The following is a 14,393-nucleotide window of genomic DNA, read 5'->3' as shown; positions in this document are numbered from 1 at the left end:
TCGCACTGACAATGTGACTAACAAGTATATCAGCTGTTATTCTTTACTGTCTGTGTTAATGTGTACTTCTCTGATGTATTTACTTTCCACTTTATTAACAGAATTTTACACTCACAGACAATAGTGATGTGAGAGCGTTCATACAGATACCTCCTGGCTAAATTTTCCAGTGATTATAAAATGTCATGTTCTTGTTTTTTTTTTTTTAGTTATCTTTTTAGTCATCTATTCGGACTAAACAGAAGTTCAGCTGCCGTTTTCTCCTTTTTAGTTGTTGCCCAACTATTAAGGAACCAGGCTATACTATAAATCTGCATTTGCTTTAGCCCAATCTTGATCTTTGAGATCCACCACACTGCCTGTTTTCAGCTCGCACTGCACATCTTGCTGCTGATTACCTGGATCAGATGTGTTCAGTCAATCAGAGTAAGGAGACAATTGAGTCAGCTGAACAGCAGAAAGCAGAAACAGAGAGAACTGTAAGCACAGAGGTAGATCTCAAGGACCAGGATTGGGCAGCCCTGCTGTAGGAGCTCTTTTGGAACCGACATACGGAATTCTGGGTGTCAGATCAAATTTGGGAAAAAAAATTGCAAAGGAATTAATTGTGTCAAATCTTTTGTCTGCCCATATTTGAAAAGGGTTACCACAGAAAAGCAATTTTCACTGCAACAGAATTGGTGTTACACCCAATGACCCTTCAGTTATAACCTTGTGTGAAAGTCTGCGGGCTTGAACCCACGACATGCTGCAAACAAGAGAGGTAAAAGACATGATTCCTAAAACACTGGGGGGGGGGGGGGGGTACACCCAACCCCACGTTGTACCTAGTTTAAAAAAAATATATATTTTAAATATTCTGGAATGAAATTTAAAAGCACTGATTTAAGGCTTTTCTTTTCTTAAAGCACAAACTAATAGTGTTCCCAGAAATTACTCATACCCCAATTCAGGGAAGCACTGTCTTTGTGGAGCCAATGCAGGATCTATGCCTAACAAAATCCCACAATCCTCCCCTCTCCATGAGATATAAAAAAAAACAGATGCAAAAGTCAAACCCATTATAGCATTTTATGGCAGTTAGGATCAACTTTGTCTAGACTTTGGCAAAGTCTGACGTTTGATTTGAGATTCTATATAAAGCAGCTTTCTGACACTTAAATACTTGGTGGTTCAGGTTCTGGTCCAGAAAAGAAAACTTAACCTCGGGTTGCTCCTCCTGCAGAACCGACTAAATTTGACACTCACTTTGCCGCTTCTGCCTATGAAAGGACTCTTTAGGAAAACTAATATGGCAAAAAAAAACAATGCAAGATTTCATATTTTTAATACATTTTTGATCATATGAAGCTCTTTCTTATCATAAAGTTCAAACTTGGTTCTGGGATCACAATGCCAAGAGCTCCTGCCATCAGAGGGTTTTGGGTTATGACTCAGCAGGTCTGGTATGCGCTCCTCGGCTGAATTGGTTCAATGACATCACTAGAGAAGAATATCCTCATCTCCACTGCCTTTTCTGTGTTTCGACAGGAAGCTACTAGCTCTTAGGGTCACCTGATCCCAGGTAAGAAGATCCTAAAGAACAAAAGCATCTCTCCAGTGATGTCTGTGAAGGACCCTTCAGAAACCTGCAGACAAGCCGGCTAGAATCCTCTTGAAAATCCAGTAAGTGAGCAGGACAGGGTGATAAATGATTTTTTTCCTTTCTTGCGCTCAGGGGATATTTTCTCAATGAATTAATATTGGGGCAGAAAGTCAAGCCTGAGCAAGTCTATACCCATAAAAATTGGCAAATTATGGCTATACTGACAAGCCACTCCATCAGCAGGAATGTTAATAATGCACAATATGCTGCTGCAAGGTTAAAATAAATGATAATTACACAAAGGCAAGGCGTGAAATAAAGTCAGTCTTCCACTCCTCATCAGTAAAAGCCTGACACGCATGCAGACAAAAACAGGGATGATTAAGAGGAAAGAGATCTGATAAAACAACAATGATAGCCTTTAGATCTCTGTTGCATTAATACCAAGACCGGTTATAGGCATGGGAAAAGAAGGGGGCAATGGCCATCTATATGCAGTGACTGAAAATGTTAGATCATGGTTGAACTGGAGAGGACACCTGATATTAAAACATAGTTCAGTTTTGGTGGCAAGTTAAGAGGGGAAAAGCTGCATTTTCTTTAGAAATTAGAGAAAAGGAAGGTTTGTGGAACGTTTAAAGTATCTGGGTAAGTCAATCCAAGTAAATGTAAACTATTAATCTTATCTCCATATAAGGGAGCTTCAGGAAACTGAACCCACGATGGGTTTCTGAGCTGCAAACACAAGACAGAAACGCCATCATCCCGCGTATCCAGCTCTGCTGCCGCTGTGGGCAGATGAAGATCTTGTGCATTCTTTAGGGTCTGCCTCGTCTCCACACTCTTCATGTTGGAACATGAAACACCGGGCTGCGCGCTGTCACGTCACTTAATAATCAGCCTGACATCTCCTGCAACAAGGCAAGAACTTCCTGCCGTAATATTTGCAAATATAAACACTGCATCCCGGCTGCTACTCAAGAATGCGTCCACTGAGGCGCCGAGAAATCTTGTTTGGACGCACTTGGCTTTTGGTTTGTTAATGAAAACAGCCGGGATGAAAGAGGTGCCAAGTCCCCTCAATCAGCAGGCGCAACACTTATTTAATACTAGTTCTACAAATAAAAGAAAAAATAAACGCTGCAGCTTTGAAATAATTTAGGCCACACGATTTTTTTAAAGAGAAATAGATTTGATCCACCTAAAACGCATTTTTCAGGTCACATAATCAGCTCCTACCTGCCATCGAAGTCTGCACTTGCTCCAAAGCAGCAGCTATACAACAACACTAACTTCATCCACCAGTGCATGGTTTTCAGGAGTTATTTGCGCCGAGGCTGGCCGCTCCTCTCTCTGTAATCCAGAGAAGCGCAGGGTGTGGAATGGAGCTGTGGAGGGAAAAAACCGGAGATCAACAGCTTCCCTCAGTCTCTCTGACGGTGGTCCGTCGGTGAAGGTCTACTGGCGTCTGTCAGGGCGCTCATGTGCGATTCTCTCCAGGAGGAGCGGCAGTCAAGCAGCGGCGACTCCGGTGAGCGTGCGCGTCACCGTGCGTAAAGGGGGACGCAGTGCTGCGTAGCGCGCGCTCAGCTCCCTGTCCTCTGCCACTTCGCAAGTTCAGAGCTCTCCACTGCACAAATACCAGATCGCTTCTCTTCACCAATCAGACTTTTCACGTCATCTGAGTTGGCCACGTGGGTCTCGCGTGCAGCTGCGTGCACGCTGGAAGTGCGTAAAGAAATCGCAAAGCCGGGCATTCAGATGAACTGGCCACCCAGGTAGATGCTGCTCAGGAAAGAAGACGCAGCGGAGGCTCAAGTTTGAGAAGCCACTCCATAATCAGAAAGACTTCTCCTGAGCCCGTGTAATTATGAACCTCACGGCACTCAGTGGAATATTTACCAGCATCACAGCGATTTACCAGACTGAGTTAAAAAGGTATCTTAGCAGACGCAGCGTGAGTTGCATGACATTTTCTTATCTCCACAACACACCTTGATCAAAATCAAGTGTGCGCTTATGCATTTGTTGAGAAGAAAAACAAAGTAAAAAAATAATAATTAAATGTGTTTATTAGGGGGTAATCTGTTAATAAATCAATTGATATTCCTACGATCCAACCAAATCGATCAGCATGAGGCAAGTTGTTAATCGAGTTGAATCAGATCGACCTTTAAAAAATCCTTTCAAAATTAAATAAATTGATTATAATCCATATTGGAAACTTCCTGTAGATGGAGGCAAGGTAGGTTTACTTTACTAAAATGTAAAAAGTACCAGGCATTTATCTCTGAGTCACACTGGTTGAGTTTTTGGCTAAAAACGTCCTGGACCACTTTTAGCTCAGTGAATCTAATCGGATATTTCAAAATGAACCAATATTGTCTGAATTGTATTATCAACCACAAGAAAAAATTTTAAGAATTGAATAGTTGGTATGAACCATTACAATCCTAATACATGTATTGTGGATAATAAGTGCACATTCTGGTCAGACCAGGCAGATGATTTAAAATAGGAGTCCTAGAAGCCATCAAATCAAAAAGGAGAAAACCCATCATGATAATCCCTGAATCTTTAACATTTGTATCTGCTCCCTCCAGGACATATAGAATTTTTTGCCACACCTATGAAGCAATCAGCACACAAAGAACCTGAATTTTCCGTCAGCATTTAGAATTTAGGAGGCTACCGGGAGAAGCAGCAAAACGTCCTCTTCAACCTTTCAAAGGTCAACTGCCCTGAAGATCAGAATCCTGTCATAACACAGAATGATGCAAAGACCCACTGACTGTGTGTGATGGATATACATACACAGAAACAACAAAATAAAGGTATATTAAAGGGAAAGGCACCCACAGAAATTGCAGTTGAGGAAACCTGGTTAAGCCATTCATGTGTTTGGCTGGAGAAAAACATGGCAATGATCAACATTGATGTGTAGTAGAGGTGGGGGATTAACTAATTTAGCAAGAAAAGAAAAAAAAGTATTTTCTTGAGTAAAAGGATGAATTGCATTGAATTCTGAGCTGATGGAGACACAGCCTTGGGCAATTACCCTTTTCTTTGAATCAGAGGGAACAAAAAGCAGTTGTGGGGGGGGGGGAGCAATAGGAAATCAGAAATAAATACAGGATAGTTAATTGGCTTACAAAGCACTAAGCAGGATTTTAGGCTCTTGCACAGCCCTGCGCCCCGCTGCAGGCAATGTTGCATGAATTGTGGCACAGCGGAGGAACCTTAAAACTGGGACACGCTCCTGGTACAGCAGATAAAAATGAGAGGAGACGTTTATGTCGCAGGTAACTCAGTTTGACACGCAGGATGACAAGCAAAAGAAAAAAAACCCAGATAAACCTATTGTTAAGGATGTACAGAATGAGGGCAGCGGGGACCTGTGGTAAAAACTTAGAAGACATGTTTGTAAGGAACTTGCTGGCCTCCAGGATTCCAATTCTTTGTTGTTTATTAGGAAATGATGCAAGTAAGAGGAAATGTATTTCATCAGTGGAAACGTGAAGGTAGGAATCAAAGAGGGAACATGTAAGAAAGATTCAGAGGCGCAGCTCAAAGGACCATTTCACATGGAGGTGTATTTGACATAACCGTATTTGACCGTAAACAAGGCAACATAAACAAGAGGAGAGCACAGAAAATTGACATCAGCAGGAAAAAACCCAAAAGCAACAGCTAAACCCAGTCACACTAAATATATATATATATATATATATATATATATATATATATATATTAAAAAAAAAAAAAATAACGCCCCTCTCACCCTTCTGCGGGTGGTTTCTCCTCCAAACTCGGGTCCTCTACCAGAGGCCTGGGAGCTTGAGGGTCCTGCGCAGTATCTTAGCTGTTCCTAGCACTGCGCTTTTCTGGACTGAGAGGTCTGAGGTCTTTCCAGGTATCTGTTGTAGCCACTCCTCCAGTTTGGGGGTTACTGCCCCGAGTGCTCCAATTACCACAGGCACCACTGCCACTGGATCTGGAAGTCCCACAGGATCTTTGCCCTCTCATTCTCTACCACCTTCGGGGGTGATAACTATGAAAGATTACGTTTAAAATAGCATTTCTGAGTATTTCTTTATACAAATCATTGTGAATCAGGATCGGACAGAAAAATGCAGTCTGAAAAGGAGCGTTTCCCTGCTCCGCTCCATTCTGATGCATCTACTTGCAGACAAATAGATTCATTTATGTGTTGGTATTCCTCGTCCAAGCTGGCATCTGTCTCCAAACTGTACAGGTGGATTGCTCTGATACTGCTCGCCATTTTTGTTGCACCAGTAAAGTTAAGTTGCGGGTTTGAGGGACTTTCAGCAAGTGAGATAGCGTCCAAACAAAGGGACGATGGGAAGTCCGTTGAACTATGTGCCAACGGTCCCGCCCACAACTCAGAGGGAAATTTCTATAATGAACTACTGCCAGTCTGAAGACACCATAGAAAACAACACAGATTTTTTTTATTTTGGCTAAAAACGGCATAATCACAGTTAAAAGACCACTGGGAATGCTTTTAAAATGGATCAAAAGATGACCGGAGAGGGACATATGGAATTAGCCACTCAAATCTGTCTTTTGGACTTATTTCATCATTGCCTAAATAAGATCAACCGGTTGATCACAATTTTATAATCCAGTGTTCCCTCATACCACCAGGATTCCTAAGAGTTTTTAAAGGGGAATCTTTAAGGAATGAACTTATCAGCATTGTGAGAAATGCAATAGGACAGGAAGAAATCTTCTGAGGAATTATTTGTAGCCTCCTGGATTTCAGGTTTGGATATAAAACTGATCTCAAAACCAATTTTGTGATCAAAACTGTTCTAATCTTTCCTGCAGCTAGCTTTAAGTTACTTTTTGCCAGCTGCTCTCTCCTCGTTTGGATCTATCTGCACATCAACAATGTCAGCTGTGAGGAGTCAACGGAATGAACAGGGGGAGTCAGACACTTCTGTTTGAATATTTTCAGTCCTCAGAAGAAGCTGCACGTGTGACCGTTCACCTCAGGATAGATCGACTCCGCTGGCTGAATTTAAATGAATCTGACGTCGGAAAAGCCTGAATCTCTGTCTCCCATCTCCCCCCACCGTGCACACATCCCAAAAGACTTTCCAGCTGTCTCCACAGATTTCTGATCAGCCACTGTACACTGAGGAAGGTGACAGCTCAGAGTTTTTGGTGTAAGCAAATTACAGAGTCCTCCTGCTTGGGTGAAATCTTTGGGGACAGTGGTTTGCAGTTTGCAGGGCTGAAAAAAAAAACTAGAGAGCAATTTTTTTTTCTTTATTAGTAAAACTCTGAGCACCTCATGTCCAATCAAGCCTACTGACCCTTTTTTTATGCCAGTACCATCAAATATTCATTGCTGCTGAGCGTATTACAGGATGCATACCGTGTTCCCAGTGGTTCTTCATCAGAAAAGATGAAGATCTCTGTAATCCCACAGAAAGCTAATATTTGAATGCTACGATGGATGTTAAAAATCCAATTTCTGTCTCTGCGAATTGCTGTCTCTCCTAGTTAAAACGCGATGAGGTGATTTCCATCTCATCCTAAACTGCAGATGTGGCCTCAGTTTGGAATTTTCCTCCAACTGCTAATCAAAGGAAGCGCATGAGTGCTTCCTCACAGACTGTGCAAATATGGACGTATGCTTAATTAACACTGTGGGCGTGTAATTCCTGCTACTTGTGTACACCGACAGCTTGATCGCAAGCAGACAAAAGTGAAACACTGCGGCTGCAGGAAAGCAGTCAAACATTAGGGTGTTCAGAGGACAGTTCCTGTGTTCCTCCTCACACAATTATCAATGTCTTGCTTTTGAGGTAAACCGCAAAAAATTCTCGAAATAGAACTTTTGAATATAATAACTTTTTTTTTTATTTATTGGCTAAATTTGAAAGCCTTTCAAAAAGCATCCAGAACAAAAAAAATGTAATAATAGTAATAAAAAGAACCACAGATAGAGATCCTCAGTTGGATCTGACCAATCAGATGATGCTCTTCTTTGACACATGCATAGTGTTCTTCTGGTCATACGAGCCATTTAGCAGCCTCTCCTCTGCGGCGGTCTTCCCACAAGCATGTTGTTCTTTGGTGAACAGCTTTCAGGCTCCATAGTAATCACCTGCACAGAGTACCCAGAAGCCTCTGCTGCCCAGGAACGATCCAAGTCCACCAAGCCCATACACTGTTTCCCTGCAGAAAAAAACATCAGTTTACTTTGTGCATTTGAGCTCAATAGGAAAGGTTTTTGTTTTTTTTCCTCATTTTACTTTGAAAGGACATTAGGCATGTTTTTTTTACCCTAAGTCATTTTGGTGAATAAAACTGAGGAACAACTTAATATTGTTTTAGAGGATTAGGAAAACACAATATAATAAACCTGAACATGTTTAATTCGTACATTGTTGTTGAAGATAAACAGCCGTTCAAAGACCCATTTCAATCTTCTTTTCATTTTTTTTAAAGCGTTCCCAGTGATCTTTTAATTATGATTATGCTGTTTTTAGCCACAAAAAACGTTTTTTGTTTTCAAAGACAGTTTCTGCAGAGCAGCAGTAGTTCATATGGCCTCTGAGTTGCGGGAGGGGACCATTGGCACGGAGCAACCCCGCCTTCAGTCCCCTTCCTATTGCTGAGAGCTTGAGCAAGGAGCTTGTGGCATGCCCAGCTTTATTTTCTATACAGAATGTCCTCGATCATGAGAAAAATGTCAAAAGAACATGTTAAAAACACTAAAAGCACAATTCATGGGTTTTAAATGAAATGAGAAATGCTGCCTCCCTGAATAACTGCACTATTACTGTAATCGTTTTGTAAAACTGCTAAGTTTATGACAGATGAATGTTGTAAGTGCACATAAACTAAACAGTCTAGTAAATAAACAAAGAAGGTCAGTTTGGTTTCACTAAGTAGGCAAATTAAGAAAAAGGACATTAGGGCTTTTTTTAAGACAGTCAATCATTTTTTTTTTAGTTGTGTGTGCCACCTGCAAATGCTTCAGCTGATAAATGGGAATCAATATGAGCATCACAGCACTTCAGCTGGGCCCTCTCTAGAGGCATCTTTTAAGTGCTGAATTTCATTTTAAGGCAATTTTGTTGTATCTGCTGCTTATTCCAAGCTTTTACAACTATTAGCAGAGAAATTCATCCACATCTCTACACCCATTATCCAGGTTCTTCCCAAGGATTTCTTTTAAACACATCCCTATGATGAAGGATAACAGTCAGGCTGCAAACGTACTAATCGAGAGCTTTAGTTTGCTGTAGAGCCTCGCCCATCACAGTAAGTTCAGCAGAAGTCTGGTTGGAAAGTGTTTGTCAGAGAGATCTTCCCACTGATGGCAGAGTGTGAAGCAAAGTGCCAGGTACACATGAACACGTTTCAGGCTGACGAGGCAATGGGGAGCCCTCGCACGTTCAGAGTAAGCGCTGATAAAGTGGAGAGCTATCAGGCTGAAGAGTCCTCCGCTGCACTGTGAAATGGAGGTTTCTCACCTCCCTCAGCAAATGACAACAACCTGGCAGCTGTTCTCTGCAGCTGTTTTTGTCGCTCTGCTGAAATCCAAACAATAACGACTTTAACACATTTCAAAAGTCTGGAACTCTTGACTAAATGTAGGAATGGTGTTAGCTTAGTGTGAAATATGACACACTTTTATGGATTTAATCACACATTTCATTTAAAAAAAAAGATGGTACCAATTCTTCAGGTGTATTTTATTTTCATTTTTGACAGCAAGTGAATCATCGGATGCTGGTCAGGTTAAGTGGTCGGTAATTTGTTCGATTTTTCCATTAAATTCTGTATTTTGTGTGAAGAAATCAGCTGTGGGAGCATTTGTTAGGAAATGGAAGACATACAAGACCACTGAAAATCTCCCTCAATGTGGGGCTCCAGACAAAATCTCACCCCGTGGAATCAAAATGATCAAAAGAACAGTGAGCAAAAATCCAAGAACCACACGGGGGGGAGCTAGTGAATGACCTGCAGAGAGCTGGGACCAAAGGAACAAAGGCTACCATCAGTAACCCACTACGTCGCCAGAGACTCAAATCCTGCAGTCCCAGACGTGTCCCCCTGCTGAAGCCAGTACATGTGCAGGCCCGTCTAAAGTTTGCTGGAGAGCATTTAGATGATTCAGAAGAGGATTGGGAGAAAGTCTTACGGTCAGATCAAACGGAATTAGAACTTTTTGGTAAGAAATCTATTTGTCATGTTTAGAGGACAAAAAATGCTGAGTTGCATCCAAAGAACACCATGCCTACTGTAAAGCATGGGGGTGGAAACATCATACTTTAGGGCTGTTTTTCAGCAAAGGGACCAGGACTACTGATCCGTGTAAAAGAAAGAATGAATGGGGCCATGTATGGTCAGATTTTGAGTGAAAACCTCCTTCTATCAGCAAGGGCATTGAAGATGAAACGTGGCTGGGTCTTTCAGCAAGACAACGATCCCAAACACACTACCCGGATATTGAAGGAGTTGCTTAGTAAGAAGCATTTCAAGGTCCTGCAGTGGCCTAGCTAGTTTCCAGATCACAACCACATTGAAAATCTTCGGAGGGAGTTTTAACAGTCCAGGTACAGCCCCAAAACATCACTGCTCTAGAGGAGATCTGGATGGAGGAATGGGCTAAAATAACAGCAACAGTTTGTGAAAACCTTGTGAAAACTTACAGAAAATGTTTGACTGCTTTCATTACCACCAAAGGCTATATTACAAAGTATTGAGTTGAACTTTTTGTTATTGAGCAAATACTTATTTTCCACCATCATTTACAAATAAATCCTTTAAAACAATCAGACAATGTGATTTTCTGGACTTCTTTTTCTCATTTTGTCTCTCATAGTTGAGGTATATCTATGATGAAAATTACAGACCTTTCTCATCTTCTTAAGTGGGAGAACTTGTACAATTGATGCCTGACTAATTTATTTTGCCCCACTGTATCTATCCATCCATCCATCATCAAGACTGGCTGCAGGACCTATCCAAAAACCCTACATTATTATTATTATTATTTGAATACAAATTGACTAAACACATTTTTTTTAACCAGCAGTACACACTTCAAGGGGTTTTGAACATTTACTCTAAAGAACTGGTAGAAGGAGAGATCCCTGTGTATCTGCTTATGCAGAGTGCATGAGCGCATACACAACATAACAAAACAAGAGGAAATTTCATATTATTTTCCATGGTTGGAAATGTTTTCATGGCACGCTGAAGTACTTTACATGCTGTGTAAGAAAGAGGCTGTCAGAATTACCGATGAGACGTCTCTCAGGTGGGAGCTGAACAGCAGTTTGGTCTGCAAAACGACAGAGGATCATGTGTTCCTGGAACAAAAAGCAGACAAAGACTTGTAGTCTATTACACAGATGAGCAAAACGTTTCACGACAAGCCCTCTCAAAACTTGAACATGGAAAAAGCACGGACAGGAAAATTGCACGCATCAGTCAAAGAAATCTCAGAGAATACTGTTATGTGTGATTTAGTTCCACCAATGTGTTTTTTTGTGCTGCGTTTAGACCTTATCTGCTCATCTAACTGTGCAGCCATGAAACCACAGTCTGGGGAAAAATCCTTAAGGTAATCAGTTGCATAGAAACTGAGTAAAAGCGGTTTTCATTGTCTTATTAAAGAACCACTCCAATGAAACTGGTGTTTTTGGTACTTTTAACATGCTCTTATGGCATTTAACGAAAATTAAGCATAAAATTGCATTTCTGATGTCCTGCTAAGCAGAAAATGTCCTAAAAAAAGGATAGTTTTATTGATTTTGGCCAAAAACCTCATAATCATAACTAAAAGACCATTGGTAATGCTTTAAAAATAGCTCAAAAGATGATTGGAGTTGGTCTTTAAATTGCACCAACACAACACTTTTCATATAAATGTTAACAACTGAACATTTTTTGTAGACATTTTGGAAAAAATCCCATAATCATGGTAATAAACCACACATTTATTGGGACAACATTGGCCATCACTCTACCTCTGCAATATCTGCTTGGAAACCGTGTTTAAAACATGCAAACACACACGCACATAGTTGTGGACTTCATAGAGACCACATTACAGATTTCATTGATGGTGCGGTTGGGGTTTGTAGATAATGAGCAGAGGAATATGGTACACAATCCTACCGAAGCACTGTTTAAACAAGTGCCATGTTTAAACAAACATGGCGATTTTTCTTTGATACGATATTAGTGATATCAGCATCACCATAACAGTTTTTCTTTAAAGTCAAATCGATAGTCTGTGTTGCCAAACCTTTGGCAGCAACATCAGCAGCCACACTAACAAGGTCTCGTGTGGGTTTTTCCCTGTTCAGCTCAATCTACATTGGCTTTGTCTGCCTTTTTTACTCATTAGTGCCTTATGAGAATTCCACTTGAAGCCGTTTGCTTGTTGGTAATCCTTTTCATTTGTGTGATGCATGATTGTGTCTGCATAAGATGAAACAAAATAATCTGCAGGGTTTTTTTGTTTTCATCTTTAATAAGGGTTTCAAAATTCTTAGTCTTCTCTTTCCAAAGCCAAAGCTTTCCTGTTCTGCTTCATTTAGGAGTCACTGGTGAGAGTGGCGAGTCATCTCTGAAACTGCCTCCTCTTTAATTGATGCAATTTCTCACCGTGGAGGCTCTACAGCGAGCGCACGGACACATGCATCTCAAAATTAGCTTTGGAAAAACAAAACCTTATGCCATTACTGTCTTATTTTTCCTGCACGATTGTGAGTTTGCTGTCAGTCATCTTAACTACTGTAGTTACAGCATGACAGCTACGGTTCAGGAAAACAAGGCAAATGCAATTCACCTTTCCCTTCTGCCAAGTGTTTGCAGAGACACAGGAAACAGGTAGGATCTTAGCACCGAGAGTTAATAAATAGCAAATGTCAAACACGGCTGTTGAAAGCAAAACCAAAGTGGGTGACAGACCCGATTTAGAGCTCACGCTGAAAGCTGCAAACACAGTTCCTCCCAGTTCAAAGAGGCTGGATTTATCCTGCTGCGCTCCTTCGTGTTCTGCTTGCTGCTTCTGTTCATGTTTTGATCATTTGTTAAAAAAAGGTGCACTTGTTAAAGGTTTTGATGTCCATGTGGTAAGATGAATAATCGCTAACATCGCATCGTGTTTAAAAGGCTGAATGTGGTGAAGTGCAAAAGAAAAGAAGTTGAAGATCGGCCAATGTTGTGACATGTCAATGTGTGGTTGCTATGGTTAGGACCTGCAGCTACTTCTGCACAGATTTTCCCGGAGGCACTGACAGGGCCCATACATCAGCGTGGGATAGCCGCCCCCCCCCCCCCCCCCCCCCCCCCCCCCCCCCCCCCCCCCCCCCCCCCCAGAGTGCAGCGGTGTGTCTGCGCTGAGAGATAAGGGACTAAATGACTGGAGGATGCAAGATTTACTTTGTGAGAGATGGAGAATTTTTTTGAAAAGACAAAAATACTTATGTATAGAATCTTAGTCCGTTTAGGTTTCCAATTGAAAAGAAAACTAAACAAACAAACAAATAAAAAGGATTTTCAAAGGAAACTCAATGTGCCAAACCTAAAACAGAAAAAAGGGCAGACAAATTATTACATTTAACAGAAATCTACTAATTAACAATATAACTCAAAAAATAAAAGTGACAATAAATCAAAGACCCTTCAGTGATGATCCTGTAGTTATGAAGTATTTATGTTTTAAGATTAATGGCTACCTCACAATGAATTTCAGTTCTTTGACATTTTTAGGAGCAAAAAGAAACTGGATGTCAGGAATGATCAACTACAAGCTTCAGACGCTTATTTACTTAAAAATAATATTTTCATGAGTTGGAGATGAAGATAATTTACTACACACTACTCTGATCACCTCTGGAAATGTCAGGAGTTAACGACTGGGTTACGAGAAAATGTTCTCATTTCGGTAAGCGTGGTTCAGGTATTTGAAACTTTACATTAGAAAATACTAAATCAAAGTTGAAGAGTAATCAGTAAGATATAAAAAAACACTTCTGTATGACAGCAAAAAAAGCTTACCTTATATGTCAGAGTTTTCCGAAACTGTTCACTAGAAAACAAAATGAGAACATTAGAGATTACGTTTCAGAAATATTATTTAACAAAATCAGTTAAATCTATCCAGATGGTTTATGCTGGCATCTTTAGATCCAATGATTTACTTTTTTAACTTTGAACAAACAAAAACGTTATTTTTTTTAAGAGCTTTATGTTTTGCAGGTTTTGCCAACAGACATGACCGCTTGATGCTTCTACCCCCATGTTTTATTATAGAACTGTGTGCAGTTGCATCAGAATTTGAGGTTTCTTTTATAAATGAAATAAAACTTTACATTAATTTATTTTGAGATACTTATAGACCTTTGTAAAAGCCAGTTAACTGTAGGGAGTGGGGAAGACAAAGTGGGCATACAGCGTCTTTAATCTTACATCTGTATCTTTGTTGTTTGGTATTTTTTTTTTATAATTAACATAATCTGTATATATTTTAAATAACTGATCTGCATTTGCCATGTTGATTTCTAAAATAGTTATGTCTATTTTTACATAATAATTAAATAATTCATCTTTGTAATGTGCTTTATTGATACCTAAGGATTCTTAACTCTTTCTGATAAAAGTTATGAACCGGATAATGATAAATCATTTAATAAAATGGTTTCGGTAGAACAGGGGTGGGATTATATAAATTCGCTTCCTTCTACTCCCTTTCAAGCAATATTCAATTTTATGTCTAATTATACTAAGTTTGATACGTCCTTGTACG

The 14,393-nt window shown here is 40.3% G+C and overlaps 2 protein-coding genes across 8 annotated transcripts in view; both read right to left on the bottom strand.

Annotated features, from left to right (window-relative positions):
- Positions 1-3,229, bottom strand: part of npnt (nephronectin) — a 56,425-nt gene extending 53,196 nt beyond the window's left edge. For 2 of the 5 annotated variants that reach the window (XM_023957381.1, XM_023957380.1), the window contains exon 1: positions 2,825-3,226. In XM_023957381.1, coding sequence (XP_023813149.1) covers positions 2,825-2,895 — 71 coding nt within the window. In that variant the 5' untranslated portion in view covers positions 2,896-3,226. Of the gene's footprint in view, positions 1-2,824 lie in introns of all 5 variants that reach the window. The other 3 variants (XM_023957375.1, XM_023957373.1, XM_023957382.1) reach the window with 3 other exon arrangements.
- A 3,636-nt stretch (positions 3,230-6,865) lies between these two features.
- The window catches only part of gstcd (glutathione S-transferase C-terminal domain containing), a 55,489-nt gene continuing 47,961 nt past the window's right edge, over positions 6,866-14,393 (bottom strand). For all 3 annotated transcript variants that reach the window (XM_023957331.1, XM_023957336.1, XM_023957340.1), the window contains 3 exons: positions 13,646-13,676; positions 10,875-10,944; positions 6,866-7,795 (listed from right to left, as the gene is read on the bottom strand). In XM_023957331.1, coding sequence (XP_023813099.1) covers positions 7,644-7,795; positions 10,875-10,944; positions 13,646-13,676 — 253 coding nt within the window. In that variant the 3' untranslated portion in view covers positions 6,866-7,643. The remainder of the gene's footprint in view (positions 7,796-10,874; positions 10,945-13,645; positions 13,677-14,393) is intronic.

The sequence above is a fragment of the Oryzias latipes genome, chromosome 1 (genome assembly GCF_002234675.1).
Source record: "Oryzias latipes chromosome 1, ASM223467v1".
Classification (NCBI taxonomy): Eukaryota; Metazoa; Chordata; class Actinopteri; order Beloniformes; family Adrianichthyidae; genus Oryzias; species Oryzias latipes.
This window is presented reverse-complemented; position numbering and strand designations above follow the sequence as displayed.